Source organism: Mustela nivalis (assembly GCF_964662115.1).
Source record: "Mustela nivalis genome assembly, chromosome: 2".
In the NCBI taxonomy this organism is placed as follows: Eukaryota; Metazoa; Chordata; class Mammalia; order Carnivora; family Mustelidae; genus Mustela; species Mustela nivalis.
Genome location: NC_139021.1, coordinates 100,004,789 through 100,027,886, shown reverse-complemented (window position 1 = coordinate 100,027,886; position 23,098 = coordinate 100,004,789). Strand labels below are relative to the sequence as shown.

At 52.1% G+C, this 23,098-nt stretch overlaps 1 protein-coding gene across 3 annotated transcripts in view; it reads right to left on the bottom strand.

The window, feature by feature from the left end:
* The window catches only part of LOC309859719 (uncharacterized protein), a 284,862-nt gene extending 262,292 nt beyond the window's left edge, over nucleotides 1–22,570 (bottom strand). Inside the window, exons 1-2 of one of the 3 annotated variants that reach the window (XR_014308860.1) lie at nucleotides 22,295–22,568; nucleotides 11,010–11,203 (exon numbers count right to left, since the gene is read on the bottom strand). Coding sequence is in view for 2 of the 3 variants with exons in the window: in XM_082720774.1 (XP_082576900.1) it covers nucleotides 11,010–11,203; nucleotides 22,295–22,443 (343 nt within the window). In the remaining variant the exon portion in view is untranslated. Of the gene's footprint in view, nucleotides 1–11,009; nucleotides 11,204–22,294 lie in introns of all 3 variants that reach the window. The other 2 variants (XM_082720774.1, XM_082720775.1) reach the window with 2 other exon arrangements.
* Nucleotides 22,571–23,098: the final 528 nt, after the last annotated feature.

Sequence of the window (23,098 nt, the reverse complement as noted above, 5' to 3'; positions counted from 1 at the left end):
CATCTCCCACTTCAGGCACGTGAGAAATGAGCAAACAAGACAGGCCCCCAGGCTCACAGGAGCAGGACAGCTCACCCCTCCCAGCGCTGCATCCCTGTGGGCACGGAGTCTGGCCCGGTCTCCAGCTGAGTCCTGTCCGCCAGCCAATCCCGTATGATCTGACCAACACCTCCCATCCCCCGAGCCTCCAAGAAGCCTGTGGGAGGTAGTGGGTCCCCTCGTGGCACCATTTCCCTTTTTGAGTTTCATACTCTAGAGACTCTCCTCGATCCCTCAGTCGGCAGGGAAGACCCACCAGGGAAAGGCCACCATGCCTGCTCCCACCTCGCCCAACACCTGCCCAAAGTCCGTGGACTGTGCCAACTCACTTCCCGTGGGGGTCGGGAGCATGTCGTCTCTGCCAAGCCACCTGCAACACTCGTGTGGGCAAAGGCCTCCCTCACATAGAAGGGCATGTCCAGGGCTCTCAGAGAGGCTGGGGAAGTGACAGCCCAGCAGGAGGAGGACCCCGCCATCATGGAGGAGGACATTCAGGGAAGGGGCCTCAGGGCCCCTAGCAATGTAGCCTTCATTCAGCCCCAGGGGGCCCATGGGAAATTCCCCTTTCTTCAGGTCACGCATGGGTCCTGCAGGGAAACCTCCACCTCAACACCTCAGAAGACACGTCCCGCAAAACCCCACAGGCCTCTGGTAAGACCTGACCCAGGCCACGTGCCACTCGCTATCTCACACCACTCCACCCGTTGTCTCCACAGCTGCAACACAGGACAGGGTGCCCACCACCCCGGGGCACCAAAGGCTCCTGGGGTACTCCGACAAAAGGAGCCAGGAGGGCCCTGGGGCCCTACTTCCGGCTCCGATTTGAGCCCGGAGGAGGATTCGGCACAAACACACAGGGAAACACGCTTGCAAAAACGGCTCTCTTACACCTGACCTCCGTAGGCCAAAGAGACGACTTCTGGGCAGCCCACCAGAGGACAGCACTGGAGCCCCGAGGACGAGACAAGAGGACCCTCTGAGTCGGCCGCCACGCCCAGAGTTGGCTGCCCAGGACCTGCCAATGATGGACACCTGGAGCACAAGGCAACCACCTGGGCCCACAACAGTCCATTGTGTGGTGAGACTGGGCCCACCTGGGACTGGGCGGGACAGCAGCCTTCCCCGTCGTCTCCCCTGTCTGCTGCAGGAGCTGCTCCTCCTCCCACTGTCCCCTGCAGTCCCAGGAAACCCTGCACAGCATGACACATGCAGGACGAAGCGGCACTGCCAAGGCCCCTTGACCACCCTGGGATCAACTCGTGGGGCAGCGGACCTACCCCTGCTGGATTCCCCAAGGGTGCTGCCCCGCAACACCCCATCACTTCCGCGCACAGGACCATGACCAATGTTGGGCTCAACACTGGCAGCAGACACACAAAACGGGCCCGGCTCATCCTGTGTGCTTGGCAGCAGCAAGAAGTGTAGCAAGGACAGGCTGTCCCTCATATGAGCTCCCACTCGGGAGCACCCAGACACCACCCCAGAGGAGCTGGGGCCCCAAGCACCAAGCTGCACCTCAAGGAATACGTGGGCCTCAAGGATGGCAATGCTAGACATCTAGGACATACCGAATGGGACCCAACAGTCCTTCGGAAGCACGTGAAAGCCTGGAGCATTTGACTCTGCCTGAGCCCTCCAAGTCAAAAGGTCTCAGGAAGCATTTCCTCTCCCATGGCAACCCTCAGCATCCCCTGATGTTCCATGAGAATCTCTTCGCCTTGGAACAGCGCCATCACTGGAAACATGGCTGATCTGACCAAGCCTTGGATGGGACTGTCCTACGGAGACAGCGAGGCCGAGACCCAGATGGGACCAAAGGGCTTTAAGAGACTGAGGCTGACTTTCGGGAAGCCGGCGGCCAGCAAGCCCCTTGGGAATGCTGGCCTGACCCCTTGGCCTCCAGACTACCCACCGCCTCACCCGGAGCAGAAAGAGTGTCACTTCCTGGCAGGAGTGGGAAACCCCAAGATCTATCCGGCACCTCAGGAAAAGGAACTTGCCCAAATCCACAGGTATCGCAGGCAAGTCCTTCCCTTGGCTTCTGGCCTTGAGAGACAATGGTTAGAGATTCCTCAGAAACATCCCAGCGATGCAGATTCTAAGCGATCACTCGGGATCGATCACAAGGCTTGCTGAGCTTAAGTTGATAAAGGAGCCACGTGGATTAAAGCGTGGCTTGCTTTCCGAGGAACATAAGCCCTGAGTTGGCTATCTCTGGAAAAGATTGTTCTTTTGAAGAGGAAAAGTCAGTTTCAAGAACCCACCTCTGTGCACATTCGCCTCTAACTCTGGTGGCCTTTCCCAATGAGTCACTTACCTAAGCTAGACAACTTGAGGTCACCCTCAGAAACATGGCCACCTTAGCTCGTGGATGGGCAGTCCCCTTGCTCCTTATTCTGCAGGCATAACACCGGGAACCCATGGGCTCAGGGTTCACTCAGCAACTGAATCATGCGATTGATTCCTCCATGACTGTAGAACTCAATGAGCACCTTGAGCCGCTGGATGGGGCTGGGTTGAGGAACTCTTTCCCCTCAAAGCCAGGGAACACACACCACTCCACAGGGTTCTCTGGGGACTTATGGGGACAATGAAGGACCCCGCTCTCCACCTGGAGTGGAGGGTGCACTTGGGGTGCCCTTATCTCCCGGACAAGTTTTCTCCCACTCACCGGTGACTCCTACTAACGAGGATCTCCCGGCGGGACCTCCAGTCAAAAGGGCTTCTTGCAATGGTTTCTTCCCTCCCAGTCCTACTGATCCAAGAAGCCACCCCTATTCAGGTACACTGGCAAACAAAGGCTTTAGCTAAACATCCAATTGCCCTCATGGGAAAATTCATACAGGGATAACCCCTGACTGTAAGGACCTGGCATCAGCTCCAGAGTGTCCCAGAGAACAAAGGCCACCAAACCATGACAGCAGGCCCATGATATCACCAAGTACCACCTTACACTTCCAGATATGCCTGAACTAACACCCGAAACCAGCCCAACTGGAAACCCAGCGATCCTTAGGCATGGACCCGACTGCTCTACGCCCATGGCTCCTAACTCTGGAAAGGTTCTGAAGTCCACCACACTGCAGAGGCCCCTACGAAAACGCAGAGGACAGGTGCTTTAGCAATGGCAACAGTTTCAGGGAAAGGCGGTAAGAAGAACCAGGAGTGCTGTCATCAGTCGAACTCAAACTGCTGAGGCCAAAGCCTGTCAGCAAACATGTCTGCCCCCAAAGCAGAGATCCTAGTGCCCACCTGTTGGTTCTCATTGGCAACAAATCATACAAGCATTTATCCGGACTCTGACAGGCCTTCCTCATCCTTGTCGCCCATGAAGCAACTGAAAGAAAAAGCTCTTCTTCCCAAGCCAGAACCCGCCAACCCGATATGGGCCTGAAATGCTAGCACGTTCCAAGAATGGCCCTCCCAACCTAAGGAGCCCTTGAAAGCCTGACTGCGGTTCAAGGAGACTGGGGATTCGATAAGGGCCCCTAGCTGGGACGCAATGGCCATGAAGCTCTAACCTGGGCCCATGGCTTCCCCAAGCTCCAGAGGCCGCCAGACATTTGGCCTGGGCCAAATGCGTGGGCGCATCATGAAAACCATCACTGACCCAGCCGACCTTCCCCATTTTAAGCAACGGTGCACAGGTGCTCTGTTCCACTGACGTGGCCACCTAGCATCCAACGTTGCCCCTCTTTGAGAATAGAGGATGTCATGGGGCATGGGGAAGTCCTTACTGAGTACACAGTCAAGGCCCACCATGTCCCCCAAACAGGATTTCTCAGTGAAATATGGGAATGATCCCAACGCAAAAAGCAGTTCTACAGAACACAAAGGCTTCAGAGGTGGTAACTGCTGCACAAGGTGGAGCCTGTGCCCATCGAAAGACACAATGCTGTGCATACATTCCCCATGATCTCAAAGAGAACTCTGAGTTCCTACCAGACACCACTGTTCAAATCCCCACTTCCAAGGATTCCTCTCCTTAAGGACTGGCTCAACTCCTGGCCTGGGAAAGGGTTCTCACCCACTATCAGAGGACTCTACATGGAGATTCTCCTTCTCTTTCTTCTTCTAACCCTGTTGTGTTGTGTCCCACCCCCTGTCCGGTCTCTGCAGTTGGTGCCAGAAACCCTTCACTGTAGTAACTTCCAGAGGACACATGGTCCTTTCCGCTCAGGAAGATACAGTCACAAGTTCTCCCCTGCACTCCGCGACCTCTTCCTTTTACGACTCTGACAGAAGAGGCCTCCCCCAACTGGGCCTACCCCACCTAACCAACAATGACCCACACGGAGGGACAGCTCTACGCCCCTATTCAGCAGGAAGAAGTTACAGAATATGAGACTGTCTTCCTTCAACAACCTTAACCACGCAAGGCTCTGCACTGGTCAGGGGCACACGAGGAGGGATGAGAAGGCTAGCTGAGCACCAGCGAAGGCTAGCTGAGCACCAAGCAGGAGCTGGCATGCCACACCACCCCCCAACCTGGGATACGGGGGACATCCCTCAGACGCCCTGACTGCCCTCAAGCTGAGGAAAGGAAAAAACAGATTCTCCACAGATGGAGATCAAAACCCGGCAAGACCGGAGTCTCCCTCGGTTTTGAAAAGTCCTCATGATTCTGCAGGAAGAGGCTCATTTAACGAGAGGCTAGCGACCTGCCAGAGGCCCAGATCTCCATTTCCTGAAGCCCTGACATCTCCCTCCCCTCCATGACACTGAGGGAGGCTGAGGCCGAAGGAAATGTCCGTAGCACAGAGTTTCTTTTCAAACCTGCAGTCCCTTGAGAAGGACCTGTGAGAGGAGGAAGGTAATATTCCTCCAGGCAGCTCCCCACCATCTTTCAATTCATGCCTTCCTAGCAGGAAAAACCACCTTCCCTTCACAAGAGCAAAGCCAACTGTATCCTCGGTGTCCTCTGTCCTCCTGCCATGTTCTTGCAAAACCTCCCTTTTGCCTGACCTCCCCCAATGCTATCCCAGAGAGTCAGCCTCCCGTCACGACCCCAGCAAGCAACCCTTTCTACCCAAGGGTCGTATCCCTGTGCTTTAATAAAATCACATCCTGCCAGCAAAGCCATCACAAGTGCACCCTCAATGTATGTTCAAGAAAACCTTAACCTATCGATGTATGTATATTGCGCAAGGATGAATGGCCACAAGATTCAACACATGGTTTGTGATCTACCTCTCATGTGTCCTTAATTCTACTACTATTGTCCTTACAAAATGCAAAGGATTTACAAATTAATTACATGATTAGAAATATTTCTATTTACTTCACATATTGGAGAACGACAAAGCTAGAGAGAGTGCAAAACAGTCAGGGTCGGGCAGCAAGGAAGATGGAGAAGGGTGCTTGATATCCAGCATTCAGGGATCCTACCTCAGCCAAGGGCAGATGCTTACCCAACTGTGCCACCCAGGGGCTGTCAAATTAATTTCATCTTTTACAAAGAAGCTCTTCTGGAAGACCTGTTGGGATCAGGGCAGGAAAACCTCGACAGTTCAGCATCAGGCAGTGAGGGCTTCCTCCCCGACTATGAGAACATGGGAGCCAAGGGCTTTTCTCCACCACCAAGAACAGCTACGTATCTCTGGGCCTGAGAGGGTGTATGACCACAGCAGATGTGGAAATACTCCCCGATTCGGTAGATTTTAGAACAGAAGGGGGTTCTTACGGTCCCTTCCATAAACACAAAGACTGTCCAGGAATGCCTCCGTGGTTCTTTCAGTTAAGGGACCAACTTTTGGCTTTGGCTCAGGTAATGACGTCAGGGTTATGGGATTGAGCCCGTGTCAGGCTATGAAAGGCATGTGGAGCCTGCTGAAGTGTCTCTCTCATCCTCTGCAACTCCCACTCCGCCCACAAAAAGAAACATAGAGAGAGCGAGAGAGAGAGAGAGAACGTGTGCGGAAGTCCACTCAGACATCCATTTGTAAAGATGCCCGGGATTCTTTGCTCTAGATGTATGGCCCAATGAAGCAAGTGTGGGCAGATAGTTGATCGTCGAGAGAATGTCTATACAAGGTCAGGCTGCAATAACTCAGGATTCTGCTACCAGAGGCAACCTGGAGTTCAGAAGTTTTTTGTGGGGCAGGGACTTGCAGAACCTTCTCCACATGTGTCACTAAGTCATCTTCCACAAGCAGCCAACTCTAAACATTCTGGTTCAGGGTACATCTCCAAGTTAATCGACAAGAAGAGGGTATTTTTCCCTCCAGAAGAAAGACAGAAGCCGGCACAAAAGATACCCAAGTCAAGGCCTAAACCTCAATCCTGGCGGGAGGTTCAGAACCATGACAACTTACAACTGTGATATACATCCACCAGGGAGATGACAGAGGTCACATTCCTGTATATTTTGCACTTGAATCTGCACTGAAGAGACAGAGGCCAGAAGCATTGGATGCTGCCAACGAGGTCCAGTCACCTGAGGTTCGAAGCACCACCTGTAAAAACAGGGAGAGCTTTTAGTTGAGGTCTCAGGACCCTCACTGGGGAAGACACAATGTCACACAAAACTGAAAGCATGCCCCTCCCTTCCAGCAGAGAGCACAAGCTCAAAGAGGCCAAAACCACAGAATCCTGAAATTTAAAGATTTAGCATTGCTGCTGGCAGACCTTCAAATGATACATGCACGGTCAGCTGGCTACCGGGATTTCCAGGATATCTTTGCCAGACCCAAGCAGGAGGATGTGGGCCAGGAAATGGCCCAGAGGTCAATCACCAAGTGCAACTAGTGACAGGAGTCTAAATAAAGTTTCTGATGCTCCTATAAACCGAACAGAAGATCTGCATAAACCCTATTTCAACTGCATTTTGCATGACCGTCCTAGGGTTGCTTACTTCTCCTTGAATCTTCGTTCACCTTTGACATGCATTCTCATTCCTCTACCCTGTAACTTCAATGACACGGAACTCCCACTGAAGATATGCATATAATCTACCTCCCTCAACGTCTTTTTTACTCTATGTGAGTGACTCTGTTAGTCTTGCTTCCTTTCTTTCCTCACAACTCTATTTGGCTGAAATGAGCCTCTGGTCCTTCCTTTCTAAGACATGCCTCTCATGGACCCTGGAACTCAAAAAAAGAAATAAAAAACCAACAACTAATCACCACCCAATATGAATGTAACCTATACCTTGGAGATTGAAGTTGCTTCACTCCTAACCAGAGACTATGCTACTGACCTAAAGGGCAAGCCCTCCAACAACCAGCTTCTAAAGGATTCTGGGACGATTTTGGGTATAGTTCTGATAGGATTTTCCCAATCCGAAAACACTGCCACCCTACAAAGTGAGGTCCCCAAACCTGATTGTGAACTAAACAGATTCAGAGCTTCACGGGACCCATTGTGAGGCACAGAAATGCCTGGCAGTGGTGGCAGCGTGTGCCAGTCCACATGGGTGATGGCTTTCAGCTCAACAGATTTGGGATGGTTTCTTAGATGCAAGAAGGAAGCCACAAGCACACTTGGTTTCTTAGCATCTATTCTAACTATGCCTGACAGGCATAGTGATGGACCGTTCCATACAGATTTTGAAACCCTGCTGTACGGGAACTTCTCATGAGGAATTTCTAGAGTGAACTTTCAGTAGTGTGTCTAGGCCAAAGCCAAGCACAATACTCCCATCAGACTTGACTGCAATACCTGTCGATTTGGGTGGATTCCTCTTCTTGAGGTCCCCCAAATATCCTGAGGTTCCTATACCTGCCAACAGGTAACATTCCCTACTCATCTGGCAAGGCTCCTGAGCACTGTGTCATCAAGGTGTGAAGCCGCTATTGCCAAGGGGCTCCACAAAGTCACCCTTAATTCCTGAAAATTGTCTGGTCATTATCTGAGTCTATACACATTACTGTCAAATTGGACATTTCACTCAATCCCTTAGTAAAATAACCAATGTTTCTAGTGGTGTTCTGTTACAGGAAAAAGGCGCTTGTGCTGAACTTGTGCCAATAATCCTAAGTACCTTGGAAGAAAGAATTCTCTCTGAGAATGATGGAGGGTTCAGGAAGGGAGAGAAGTTAAATTTTCCCATTTGTTCACACAGAAATATTTCATCACATTTCTGTAGATCATGGATATTTTCAGATACAGTTTCCCTAAATCTGGAAGAAGAAATATTAAAGAACCAGCAACATTTCAAACAAGAGCCACAAAGGTAGGCTCATGTTCCTCAACTCACTCAGTTCTCCTTTACTAATTCTTGATTAGCTTGAATGCAGCTTTTCCATGAGTTCTGCAAATCCGTACCCAGTTGAGTTTGAGAATTTTCATGATCAGACACTAAGACCCCACAAGACACATCACTGTGTATAGTCACAGGCATTTAATAAAAAGTAGGGAAAAAAGGCCTGTGGACACACACTTAATAAGATATATTATCACCTAACATAGAAGACAAGACATCAACATGGAAGCAGAGAGGCCACAAGACCTGCATCCTGGTCACCAAGACATGGCGTGTCCATGAGTTTCTGTATCTCCAAGCCAAATACGCTCATGTCTTCTGAGCTAAGGTTTCTGCTTCTAGAATTTTCTCCCAAGGAGAAAACCAAAGAGGTTGTAAAGGATTTGCAACAGCGTTTACGGAGGCTTCCTGGATAATGGTGAAGCCCTGCAGCTCACCACTTTGCCCAAAACCCACAAACCTATTCAGTGCCCACTTTGTATCCAACATGGTCAGGCAGGTCTAGCCCTTTCTCCCCCGGTTGCACAGCACACCCTCTCCTGGTGTCCACCAGGTTGCTCGGCCTCTGTGTTCCATGTCCTCAATGGATCTCTTTGGAAGAAGGTAACCCACATAGTGGTGGAAAGAGCAAATATACTCCTTCCCACACTTTCTCCCTCCTTGCACCCAACCAAAGTTTCTGCAGGGACATGCAGATGGGGTTCTTCTTTTGTGGCGCCTCCAAGAATCCCCTTGCACAAAATCTGAGCCTTAGCACTTGGCAGGCTATTTTGGTCTCTACCCCCACCGCCCACCTCAGCCACGGGACAGCATTCCACCTGCCAGCCTCCTCAGAAAGAACTCCCGCACCCTAGCTAGCTGCTCTCTGTCCAACGCCCAGGTGCTGACCTAGGCATTTGAAAGGAGACTGGATGAGGAGACATGCCCATTGCACCCAGGTGCCTGAGTTCATGCCACATCACACCGTCTACTTCAGGGTTGTGGTGATGGCAGACTTTCCACTGTGTGCTTTTTGCCCTGAGACATGCCAACCCTCCAATGCAGCAGAGAGCACAGAGCCAGGCTTCAGCCCCCCAGTGACCTGGCTGGCTTCCGTGGCGGCATGGGCCTGCCTGCCTCCCTCCCTCCCTAGCTCCAGTCCTTTCCTATGAGCATCTTCCTGGGCCCTGGGGCTCTGGCTCTGCTCCAGTGCCCCGAGCCCTGGGTGCAGGCTGTCAACAGGCAGTTGAGGAACCACAGACTCTGGCTGGCAGGCCCTGTGCTCCTCTCAACCAACGTGGGCCCAGGTGCCAGATCAGACTGCAGCCCCCCGCCTTCCTGCTCAAACTCAAGGGGCTCTTCGGAAGCAAGGCATGTCAGCCCCCAAATACCTGCTCCCTAACCCCCTTCCCACCAGCAGAATAACCCCTAGGGACAGATGTATAGAGAAGCCAACAAAATCTACACTCCAGGCACTGCATTTCACTCAGCCTCTCATGGTACGCAGGTGGGTCAGAGGAGGATTCAGCATAACAGCACAAATAACGCTTGAGTAGTGAGCAAATGTGTTTCTCCCAGGGCGGCAACATTTCCAGATAGGCCTGGTTGTCAGTCTACCTGTGCTCCAGTAAGAGCCCTGCTCTAACACTGATGAGCAAGCCATAGACCAAGAGTACCTCTGCCGGTAAATGGGCCCAAATGTATCCTGGATCCTTTCATTTTGTTTTGATTTTGCTCCCAAAGTCCAGGGAGATAGCTCTGGGGCATGGATGGGGCTCTCCGTTCAAGAGCACAGGCAGTAAATGAGCCGTATGTTCCCCTCAACACCACTCCTGCGACAGGCCAAGTCAACCTACCACCCGTGTGCTACCCTGTGGCCTCAGCAGGGCCAAAGCACAGCCTGCTCCCTGGATGTGGAGAGAACAGTGATGCAGTCTCTGAGCCACACATTCTGAACCCAGAACTCTAAGGGAATTATGCATGTGGGCTGGTGGTAGCACAGAACCCGGTAGGCACCACGCTGCCCTGGGAGCCACGCAGGCTCCTGGCAGCCTCAGAGTGGGGGTCCAGTGCCTGCTCTGCACTCTGGATTGCCCCTCCTCTGTCCTGACTCAGACCTAGGCTGGAACCCTTGTGGTCCCTCCAAGTTCAGGTGGCATAAATAGGGCCTATAGTAGTTGGGGTGCCCCTGGGAAGGGAACTCCCTGAGGCAGATCCCGGGATGAGGCTGGATGGCATATCAGGGACTCACTGAGATGGGAACCCACAGCAGATTGCTGTGGGAACAGGGAGCCCAGTATCTGTGGAAGGTGTCCACGTCACTTCCTCAACAGCTGTGTCCCTGGCAAATGACTGAATCTGTCTGTGCCCCATGTCTTCTGTAGAACTGGACCTCACAGCACTTTGTCCCCCAGAATTTGGTTGAGGATAAACCAAGACAATGAACAATAAGCACCTCACCAGGGCTTGGAACAGAAGTGCCATCCAGGAAGACACATCTCCCTAGGATTGCTTGGTAGGAAACCTGTTTTGGAACCCCTGGCTCAGCTGATCATGTGGTCTTGAACATCAGAGAAAAAGCACCTGGCTTCAGGGAGCCTCCCTCCAACATGGTGACTCAGAGCCACCCTGATCCAGTTACACAACCTCCTCTCCAGGGACATTCCTGCCTATCTGGTAAATATCGGGCTATGTAGACGCACTACCCTGCAAGCCCTGCCCCAGGAAGCCTTGGGCCCAGCTGTCTTCCCACATCACCAGGACAATAGACCTGGGCCTCTGGCCTCACCTCGCTTCTCAGTGGTGATGATGGTAGCCTCTAGGGGCTCTCCCAGCCCTGCCTCATCTTGTTCATCAGCCTGAAGATGTACGCTGACTCTGGGTCCAGCTCGGTGGCCATGAATTGCCTCACCATAGCACCCATCTCCACTGTGGTGAACGTGCTGGAGTTGCTGTTGGCCAGGCAGTAGGCAATCTGATACCCTATGGGTGGGACAGGAGGGCCACGCATCAGTCTCATCACCCCGCTCGGACCCCAACTTTCTGCCACCACCACTCTGCCGTGTTTCCACCACGTCCTTCATCCTCTGCCAGCATCTGAGAGGAATGGCACAGCCGCAGTGGCAGATGGAGCCTCTGAGTGCTGGGCCCCCATGACTCTCATTCCCCTTCATCCATCCCACCACCAAGCTATGGAAACAGTTTCATCTCTAGTGATTCAATACTTACATAAAACACCAGTACTCATCATATCAGCCATTTAAAACCTCCCAAAAAACCAAGTTCCAGAACCAGATGCCTTTCATGGTAAATTCTACCATTCAGGGAAGGATTCATACCAGTCCTTTGCCCGCTTTTCCAAAAAACAGAAGAGAAAGCTTCTAAACCCACTTGCTGAGGCCAACATTACCCTGATACAAAAATAAACAAGGACACCCCAAGAGAAGAAAAGAATCTTAACAGTCCAATATCCCTGATAACTATAGATGTAAAAATGTTCAACAAAATACTAAAAACCCAAGTTCACCAATATGCTGAGATGATCATATACTATGATCAAGTGGGATCTTGCAGGAATGCAACGATGGTTTACAGGAGCACATCGATCAAAGTGATATAGGACATTAACAAAATAAAGAATAAAAATGATGTGATCATCTTGAGAAGCAGGGAAGCATTTGACAAACTTCAATATCCGTTTGCAATCAAAATTCTCAACAGAGCATGTAGACCAGGAACATACCTCAACACCAAAAAGGCCATATATGGGCCACCTGGGTGGCTCAGTGGGTTAAAGCCTCTGTCTTAAGCTCAGGTCATTATCCTAGGGTCCTGGGATCGAGCCTCGCATCAGGCTCTCTGTTCAGCAGGGAGCCTGCTTCCCCCTCTCTGCCTACTAGTGATCTCTCTCTCTCTCAAATAAATAAATAAAAAAAAAATTTTTAAAAGACCTTATGCGACAACCACACAGATTACGTCACATCCCATACTGAAAAGTTTTAGCTGTTTCTATTTCCTCTAAGATTGCAAAAGTTAGGAACACCGTCACTTTTTCCTTGCCACTTTTACTGAACACAATATTAAAAATCCAGGGCAGAACAATTATGCAAGAAGATAATCAGAAGGCATCAAAACTGGAAAGAAAAAAGTAAAATTGTCACTATTTGCAGATGATACAGAATATAAGGAAAACCTCAAAGAAGCCAATGAAAACTTGTTCAAACTATGACTAAATTCAGTAAAGGGACAGGATACAATATTACTACCCCAAAACCTACTGCATTTCTATACACTAATAACGAATCATCAGAAAATAAATTAGGAAGATCATCCCACCTTAAGTTGCATCAAAAAGAATAAAATACCCAGGAATACACTTTACCAAGAGGTAAAATCTTATATAATTGAAAACTACAAGACAGTAAGGAAAGAACCTGAAGGCAACACACATAAACCGAAAGATATCACATATTCATGGGTGAAAAGAATTAATAGTGGTAAAATGTCCATACTTCCCTAAACCATCTACTTTGTAATTCCTATCAAAATTCCAAGGACATTTTTCACAGAAAGCGAACAGAAGGATCTAAAAATTTGTATGATGCCACAAAAGACTCTGAATACCAGAGCAATCTAGAGAAAGAAGAACCACACTAAAGGCATTGTGCTTGCTCTTTTCAGACTAATGACAAAGCTTGAGAATCAAAACAATCTAACATTGTCATAAAAACAGACACACACATCACCAGAAGACAGGAGAGAGCCCAGAAGTGAAACACACATCTAGGGTCCGGGACCTTTATGACAAAGGAGCCAAGAATAAACGAGGGGGAAAAAACAGTCTCTGTCATCAATGGTGCTGGGAACACATGCAAAAGAACAAAACTGCACCATTTTCGTACACCATACACAAAATTTAACTCAAAATGTGTCAAATACTTGAATATAAGTCCTGGAACTATAAAATTTGGTAGCAGAAAACACAGGATTTGGAAAGGCCCTTGACACAGGTCTTGGTAGTGGTGCTTTTAAGCTGATACCAAAGTAAAAACAAACAAAGAAGCAAAGTGTGGGCCTACATCAAACTATAAAACGTCCAAAAAACAAGGAAACCATCAACAAAATAAAACAGTAACCTAAGGTAAAACATTTGTAAATTATATATCCAGTAAGGGATTAATGTTTAAAATATAAAGAACTCATGCAACTCAACAGCAAAACAAAACAAAACACACAAAAACACCAAAAACTCCACAAGTAATCTAATGTAACAGCAGCAGATCCAAATAGACATTTTCCTGAAGAAAAAATACAGATGGGCTACGCGAACACGAAAAGATGCTCAACATCATTAATCATCAGGGAAATGCAAATCAAACCAGAATGAGGCACCACTTCACACCTGTCAGAAGGGCCATTACCAAAAACACAAGAAATAGCAAGTTTTGGTGAAGATGTGGAGTAGAGGAAAACTCTAGTGCACCATTACTAGGAGTATAAAAGGGCGCAGCCACTATGGAAAACAGTACAAAGTTCCTCCAAAAAATTAGAAACAGAACAACCAAAGGAGCCAGCAATTCCGTTTCTGAGTATTTATCTGAAGGAAATGAAAACACTAACTCACAAAGATATATTCACCCCTGTGTACACTGCAGGAAAATAACAACAGTGAAAATAAAGAAACAACCTAAATGCCATCAGTGAATGAATGAATAAGGAAAGTGTGGTCCATAAACAGTGGAATTCTACTCAGCCATAAAAAAGGATGAAATCTTTCGATTTACAACATGGTGGCCCTTGAAGGCATTATGCTAAGTAATACAGGCCACACAGAAAGACAAATACTAGAAATCACGTGTAGAACCTTAAACAAAACAAAAATATGAGCTCACAGACAGAACAGATAGAGGGTGGCAGAAGTTTGGGGTTGGAGGTGGGAGAAATGGGTGAAGGGGTCAAAAGGAAAAAGAAAACAAGCCCAAATATAGCATCTTTTTTTTTTTCAGTTAAGTAATCTGTACCCCCAACATGGCTTAAACTCATAAGCCGGAGATCAAGAGTCAGACACTCCACCGACCCAGGCAGCCAGGGTCCTGGAATTGTAGCATCTTCTGATACTCAATGTATGGAGAAAGGGGAAACTAATTTAATCTACGGTATTTTGAGGGCTACGTATTTTTTGGTAAATGTAAAAAGTAAAGAACACATTCTTCAGGGTCACACACTCAGGACTATATCTAGTTCTAACATTTATCATGATACTGAGCAAGTAACTTACCTTTTTAATTTATTTATTTGAGAGTCCGGGGGGACATAAACAGGAGGAGACATAAGCAGGGGGAGGGACAGAGGGAGAAGACGACTCCCCACTGAGCAGGGAGCCTGACCTGGGGTTCGATCCCAGGAACCTGGGATTATGTCCTGAGCCAAAGGCAGAAGCTTCAATGACTGAACCACCCCAGTGCCCCTACTTAACCTCTTTTCTGCCTGTTTGCCCACCTTGGAGTATATTATGAATATTTGCTTTTAGAATAGCTTCTATTTAAATTTAAAAATAGTTTTTAGAATTGAGTGAAATGGAGATCACTTAGAATAGTACCTATAAGTAAGCCCTCAAAAAATGTTGTAAAAAATCTTATTCTGGGGGTACCTGGGTGGCACAGTCAGTTAGGCAGCTGACTCTTGATTTTGGCTCAAATCAAGAACCCAAGCTCCTGGGAGAGAGCCCTGCACCAGGCTCCACACTCAGCGGGGATGCTGCTGGAGGATACCCTCTCTCCCTCTGACACTCCCTTCTCTAGCATATGCTTGTGCACTCTCTTTCTGTCTCTACAATAAATAAATATGTCTTTAAAAATCTTATCCTGAACATTTGGTGGTTGCGCAATCATTTTCATAATTGGGCAGTATCTCCTAGTTTATAAAGCACTTTTATACACATTCTTGTATTGGAGTCAGGATATGGTCATTGGAGAAGAATTTATTGTGTTTATTTACAGAGGAAAAAAAAAAGAAAACCAGACTTAGAGCAGGGGTGTGCTTTGTTCATGGCTGCAGAACAGATGATCTTCTTATTTTCAGCCCAATGGAGTAGAACAAGAAAAAATCCAAACACTGTAACAAAAGCCAATGAAGGGCACTACAACTGATAATGGAATTAATGCAGTAAAATGATGCAACATTTATAAATATTTACCCACCCAGCATGGAGCAACTAAATATGTAGAGCATATATGAACAAACCTAAGAGAAGCAATCAGCACCAATACCATAGGGAACTTTAATACCTCACACTTCCCTCAATGATCCCCCATCCAGACAGAAGATCACAACGGAAACATCAGCCTCAGACAACCCCTTACTTGGATGGACTTGACAGATACACACAGAACCCTCCATCCAAAAGCAGCAAAAGGAATATACTCCTCTCAAGTGCCCCTAGAACGTTCTCCACCTTAGGTCATATGTAAGGCCACAAGACAAGTCAATAAATTCCAGAAGCCTAGAATTTTCCCAAATGAGGACTGAAATCAAATCAACCATCTTTTCCAACCACAGTGGTATAGAACTAGAAATCAATTACAAGAAGAAAACTGGAAATTCATAAACACAGAGACTAAAAAACATGCTACTGAACAACCAATTGGGTTCATGGGCAAACCAAAATAGGAACACAGAAATACTTTGAGGTAAATGAAAAAATAATACAATGAAATAAAATTCACAGAATACAGTAAAACAGGTTCTAAAATGGGGCACCCGATTAGTCTAGTCGATTAGTCGGTGGAGCTCTGTGACTCCTGATCTTGTGGTTTTGAGTTTCAACCCCACACTGGGCATAGAGCTCACTTTATGTTTTTAAAGATGCCATTTATTTATTTGACACAGAGCTGGGGAGAGAGACAGACAGACAGACTGAGCAAAGTGGAAGGAGCAGCAGGCAGTAGAAGAGGGAGAAAGGGGCTCCCCATGCTGACCAGGGACCTCATGCAGGGCTCAATTCCAGGACCCTAAATTCATGACTTGAGCCAAAGGCCAACACCTAACAGACCAAGCCACACAGGCAGCCCTTAGAGCCAACTTTTTAAAAAAAAAAGTTGTTCTAAGAAGGAAGTTTATAGTGATACAGGCCTAACTCAAGAAACAAGAAACATCTCAAATAAGCAACCTAACTTGATACCTCAAGGAAACAGGAAAGAACAAATAAAGTCCAAAGTTAGTAGAAGGAACACATCAGAACTTAAATAAATGAAATACAAACTAAAAAGACAAGGGTTGCTGGGGGGAGGGGGTTTGGGAGAAGGGGGTGGGATTATGGGCATTGGGGAGGGTATGTGCTTTGGTGAGTGCTGTGAAGTGTGTAAACCTGGTGATTCACAGACCTGTACCCCTGGGGATAAAAATATATGTTTATAAAAAATAAAAAGTTAAAAAAAAAAAAAGACAACAGAAGGATATGTATTAAAAAAAAAAAACACCAACAAGAATAACATCAACAAAGAGCTGGTTCTTTGAAAAGAACAAAGCTGACAGAGTCTCAGCCAGATTCAAAGAAAGAGGACTCATCATCAGAAATGAGAAAGATGTTCCCTGAAACCATTGATATGCAAAGGCTCATAAGAATGTACTATGAACAATTACACCACAACAAGCTGGATAATCCAAAAGAAAAGGATACATTTCCAGAAACATACAACCTACTAAGATTGAATTCTAAAGAAACAGACATCTGAACAGACTAATGACCAGTAGAGAGATTAAATAAAAAATCAAAAACTTCCAACAAGCAAAAGTCCAGGACCCCATGGTTTCACCTGTGAATTCTACTAATCATCCACAGAAAAAAATGAATACCAATCCTTCTCCAACTCTGCCAGAAAAACAAGAGGAAGGAACGCTCCCCACCTCATTTTATGAGGCCAGCATGGCCCTTATCGAGACCTCCCAAGTATCTGTGATGAACATAAACATAAAAATCCTCACCCAAATATCTGCAAACCAAATTCTACAATACGGGAAGAGGTATGATCCAGTAAGATGTATTTCAGGGATGCAATAGCGGTTCAACATCCACAAATCAAATTAATGTGCCGCATTCACAAAACGAAGGATCAACATCATAGGACCATGTCAACAGATGCAGAAAAAGCATTTGATAGTGCCGCTACCAAATCACTGCCACCCCGACCTGTGCTTCTGCCGCCTGGCTGGTCCTCACACCCTGTACCACTGCCACCCCACTGTGCCATCCCCCACTGCCACCCTGCTGCACCCCACACACCCACTGCTGTCCCTTCCACCCCCCCATTCCTGACATGCTGCTGCCACCAGCGCTGCCACCCTCCACCCTGCTACTCCACAGCAGTGCCCTTTTTTCCACAACGGCTAACTCTCACCACAGCTGCTCTGGTGCCCTGCCGTTGCAACTGATGCCCAGCTGTGCCACCCCCAGTGCCCTTACCACTCCCTTGTGCACCCCCCAGGACTCTGCCACCCTGCTGCGCCACCCTCCAGTGCTTCTACTGCCCTGGTGCCTGTGTTTCCAACAGCACCACCACTGCTACTGTGGTCACCCTGCTCCTGCCCATCTCCACTGCCCCACCCAGCCCCCAAGCCATGCTGTGCCATTGCCATGTGGCTGCTGTGCCACTGGTCCCTCCCAACCACATCCAGGCCAATCCCTCCCCGCTTTGCCTCCCTGCTTTGCCTCCCCATCTGCTGCCACCTCAAGTCACTGCCTTCCTCTAATCACTGCTGCCTCACTGCCCTCCCCCCACCATTTCTTCACTGCATACTCTCCCCTTGCTGCGGCTGTGCAGAGCCCCTGCCCTGCTCACACAGCTATTAACCTGATGCTCTTGCCCTGCTGGTCCCACCAAACACCCCGAACTTCTCCCGCCTGTCGGCCCCCCACCCCTGCTCCAGTGCCTCCAGATTCCCTCCCCGTTGACCTGCTGCTGCCGCCCCACGCATCCCAGCCTTCTCCCAATGCTGCTACTGCCTGGGTACCCCCGCCTCGTGACCCTGCCCTCCGCAGCACACCCCTCATACTGTCCACCTTACCACCACTGCTGCAGCTAAGCTGCTGCCCTGTGCCCGAAGCCACTACTGACCTTCACTGTCCAGCCCCATTGACAGGCACTAAGGCCCTACCCTGCCCTTCGTGCCCTACCTGTGCAGTTGCTGTGCCGCTGCCTCCCAGATGGTTCTGTCCCCCCTTCTCTGCATGCCACCACCAACCGCCTGCCACCCCACATGCACCTGTGCAGCCGTGCTGTCCCACCCTGCCCACCACCATTCCTGTCCTGATGCCCCACCACATTGCTGATACCACCCCCATCTGCTCTCTCCACACCCCCACTACCAATCCCCTGCCCCTCGCCGTCACTGCCCCCTTACCACTACCCTGCTTCTGATCTGCTGCCACCCTGGGTCCCACTCTTACCCCATGTCCTGCTGCTCCCCTGTGTTCTGCAACTGCTGGTCTTCATAGCCCTGCCCTGTTGACTTGCATGACTGCCCCACCTACCACGCTACCCCTCTGCTGTTCCTGCCCACCCCTCCCTGCAGCTACCACCTAGATGCTACCCCTGTCCCCCACTCCAGAGCCTTCCCGATTTCCTAGCCCTGTTTCCGCACTGCTGCCGCCCCATGAGTCCTACTCCACCTTCCCCGCACTGGTACCACCAGGCTGCCCCCACAACATGAGCCACGCCCACCACGCTGCACCACCGTCCACAGCGCCCCCACTTACAACCACCATTGCCTCTCCACTGCTACCCTGGGTCCACGCTGCTGCTGCTAACAGTGGTCCCGCCCTGTAGACATGCACCAAGCCCAGCAAAGCCATGCCCTTTGCTTTGCTGCCTGACCCACCACACCATGACGTTGAGACCCCACTCATACCCGGCTAGTCCTGCCCACCCCCAAGGACACTACCGCCTAGCTACTCCCCTCCCCCCACTCTGATGCCTCCTGGCTGCCAAGTGTGTGTCTGCCCAGGACATCCACCCCCCCCCCATGTGGCTACCAGCTTGCTGCCCCCAAAAATGTACCCCTGCCACCCTGCAGTGCCCCCCCACAGGCCCCCTCACTGCCGGGCAGCCTCTGTCCTGTGCCCCGGCCTCTGCTGCGCTTCGCTTCCCCACCTCGTTGGCATGCACTATGAGCAGGCCCAGCAAGCCAGCCAAGCTGTCTCTGTGCTGCTGCCTCAGGGCTGGTCCCACCCTCCCTATACTGCCCTGCCACCTCTAATCTCCCCACCCCCTCCAGGTGCCACACTGCTGACCCCCTCAGATGGCACACAGCTCCCGACCCACAGCCGCTACTCCTCCCTGCCCCACTACTGACTGGTTGCCCCCTCCCCCGACTCTGGTGACCCCAGCTCTCTCCCCCACTGATCCCGCCCCCATACGTGAGCGTTTTCACCTCTCTGACACCTCCTGGCACCCTTGCAGCCCTGTTACCTTGCCCACCACGCCAAACACTGGCCTCCGGATGATGCCAGGCTGGTCCCTCCCCTCCACCCACCACCACCGCCTAGCTGCTTCCCTCACCACTGTCTCCGTGGTCTCCCCACTGCCAGCCACATTACTGTGCTACTAGCACCCTATCCACCACCTCCCCGTGCTTCCACCACATTGCAACCGCGCACATACACCCCTGTCCCCCTTACCTCAGCTGCTGCCGCTCCACTGCGGCCCTGTGCCCCAGACCTCTGCAGCGCTTCACCTCCCCGCCCCCTTGACGCGCACGATGGGCCCGCCCACCACCCCCTCCTAACTGTTGCTGCCCCGCTGCCTGGGGCTGCTCGCACCCTCCCACCCCCTCACCCCCTCTGCGGCCGCCTAGATTCCGACCATCCCCCACAGGTGACACGCAGCTCCCACCCCTCCCTGTGCCACTACTGTATGTTCCCTTCCCCGCCTCTGGTGAGCCCTGCTCCCTCCTCCGAGATCCCGGCCCGGAACCTCAGTATTGCCTCCCAGTTGCAAACCCCTCAGGCTCATGCAGCCCAGCACCTCAGTATTGCCTCCCAGTTGCAAACCCCTCAGGCTCATGCAGCCCAGCCCACCATGCCCTGACGTTGTCCACCTGCTAACGCCCGGCTTGTCCCACCCCCAACCCCCCACTACTGCCTGTCGGCTTCCCCCTCCACCCTGCTCCGTTGCCTCCCCGCTGCCAGGCATTACCGCTACTTGCGCCCTGAATATCCACCCCCCTCCCAGCGCTTCCGCCACATTGCTACAACAACAGGCACCCTGCCACCCTGCTGTGCGCCTAACCCTGCCCTCCTTACCTCAGCTGCCGCCGATACGCTGCGGCCCTGCGCCTCAGGCCTCTGCGGCGTTTCGCTGCCCTGCCCCCTTGGTGCGCAGGATGGTCCCGCCCACCACGCCGGCCGTCCGCCATTGCTGCGCTGCTGCCTGGGGCTCCTCCCATCCCCTCACCCCTCTGCTGCCTAGATTCTACCCATCCCCCAGAGGTGCTGCATGGCTTCCCCGCTCGGGTGCCACGAAGCTCCAACCCCCTCCCTGTACGACTACTGCCTGTCCCCTTCCCCGCCTCTAGTGACCCCTGCTCCCTCCTCCGTGATCCCGGCCCCCTACCTCAGTTTTCTCTCCTGGCTGCAAACCGCTCCGGATCATGCAGCCAGCCCAGCCCACCACGCCCTGACGTTGACGACCCGCTAATGCCCGCCTTGCCCCGCCCCCAACTCCCCACTACTGCCTGACGGCTTCCCCCTCCCACCTGCTCCTTTGCCGCCCCGCTGCCAGGCATGTTACCGCTACTTCTGCCCTGAATATCCACCCTCCTCCCAGCGCTTCCGCCACATTGCTACAACAACAGGCACCCTGCCACCCTGCTGTGCGCCTCACCCTGCCCTCCTTACCTCAGCTGCCGCCGATACGCTGCGGCCCTGTGCCTCAGGCCTCTGCGGCGTTTCGCTGCCCTGCCCCCTTGGCGCGCAAGATGGTCTCGCCCACCACGCCGGCCCCCCGCCATTGCTGCGCTGCTGCCTGGGGCTCCTCCCATCCCCTCACCCCTCTGCTGCCTAGATTCTACCCATCCCCCAGAGGTGCCGCATGGCTTCCCCGCTTGGGTGCCACGCAGCTCCCACCACCTCCCTGTACAACTACTGCCTGCCCCCTTCCCCGCCTCTGGTGACCCCTGCTCCCTCCTCCGTGATCCGGTCCCCCTACCTCAGTGTTCTCTCCGGCTGCAAACCCCTCAGGCTCATGCAGCCCAGGCCACCATGCCCTGACGTTGTTGACCGCTAACGCCCGGCTTGTCCCGCCCCCAAACCCCCCACTACTGCCTGACGGCTTCCCCCTCCCCCCTGCTCCGTTGCCGCCCCGCTGCCAGGCGTTACCACTAGTTCCGCTCTGGATATCCGCCCCCCTCCCCGCGCCTCCTCCACATTGCTACAACAACAGGCACCCTGCCACCCTGCTGTGCGCCTCACCCTGCCCTCCTTACCTCAGCTGCCGCCGATACGCTGCGGCCCTGTGCCTCAGGCCTCTGCGGCGTTTCGATGCCCTGCCCCCTTGGCGCGCAGGATGGTCCAGCCCACCACGCCGGCCCCCCGCCCCCGCCGTTGCTGCGCTGCTGCCTGGGGCTCCTCCCATCCCCTCACCCCTCTGCTGCCTAGATTCTACCCATCCCCCAGAGGTGCCGCATGGCTTCCCCGCTCGGGGGCCACGCAGCTCCCACCCCCTCCCTGTAGGACTACTGCCTACCCCCTTCCCCGCCTCTGGTGACCCCTGCTCCCTCCTCCGTGATCCCGGCCCCCTACCTCAGTTTTCTCTCCCGGCTGCAAACCCCTCAGGCTCATGCAGCCCAGGCCACCATGCCCTGACGTTGTTGACCGCTAACGCCCGGCTTGTCCCGCCCCCAAACCCCCCACTACTGCCTGACGGCTTCCCCCTCCACCCTGCTCCGTTGCCGCCCCGCTGCCAGGCGTTACCGCTAGTTCTGCTCTGGATATCCGCCCCCCTCCCCGCGCCTCCTCCACATTGCTACAACAACATGCATCCTGCCACCCTGCTGTGTCCCTCACCCTGCCCTCCTTACCTCAGCTGCCGCCCATACGCTGCGGCCCTGTGCCTCAGGCCTCTGCGGCGTTTCGCTGCCCTGCCCCCTTGGCGCGCAGGATGGTCTCGCCCACCACGCCGGCCCCCCACCCCCGCCGTTGCTGCGCTGCTGCCTGGGGCTCCTCCCATCCCCTCACCCCTCTGCTGCCTAGATTCTACCCATCCCCCAGAGGTGCCGCATGGCTTCCCCGCTTGGGTGCCACGCAGCTCCCACCCCCTCCCTGTACGACTACCGCCTGCCCCCTTCCCCGCCTCTGGTGACCCCTGCTCCCTCCTCCGTGATCCCGTCCCCCTACCTCAGTTTTCTCTCCCAGCTGCAAACCCCTCCGGCTCATGCAGCCCAGCCCACCACGCCCTGACGCTGACAACCCGCTAATGCCCGCCTTGTCCCGCCCCCAACCCCCCACTACTGCCTGACGGCTTCCCCCTCCCCCCTGCTCCTTTGCCTCCCCGCTGCCAGGCATGTTACCGCTACTTCTGCCCTGAATATCCACCCCCCTCCCAGTGCTTCCTCCACATTGCTACAGCCCACATGCACCCTGCCACCTTGCTGTGCGCCTCACCCTGCCCCCCTTACCTTAGCTGCCACAGATCGGGTGCGGCCCTGTGCCCCAGGCCTCTGCGGCGTTTTGCTGCCCTGCACCCTTAGCGCCCACGATGGTCCCGCCCACCACGCCCATCCCCCACTGTTGCTGCACTGCTGCCTGGGGCTCCTCCCATCCCCATGGAAGCAAACGAATGTTACAAATTAAGGCTACTTTTTGTTGTTCTGAACAATCAACAG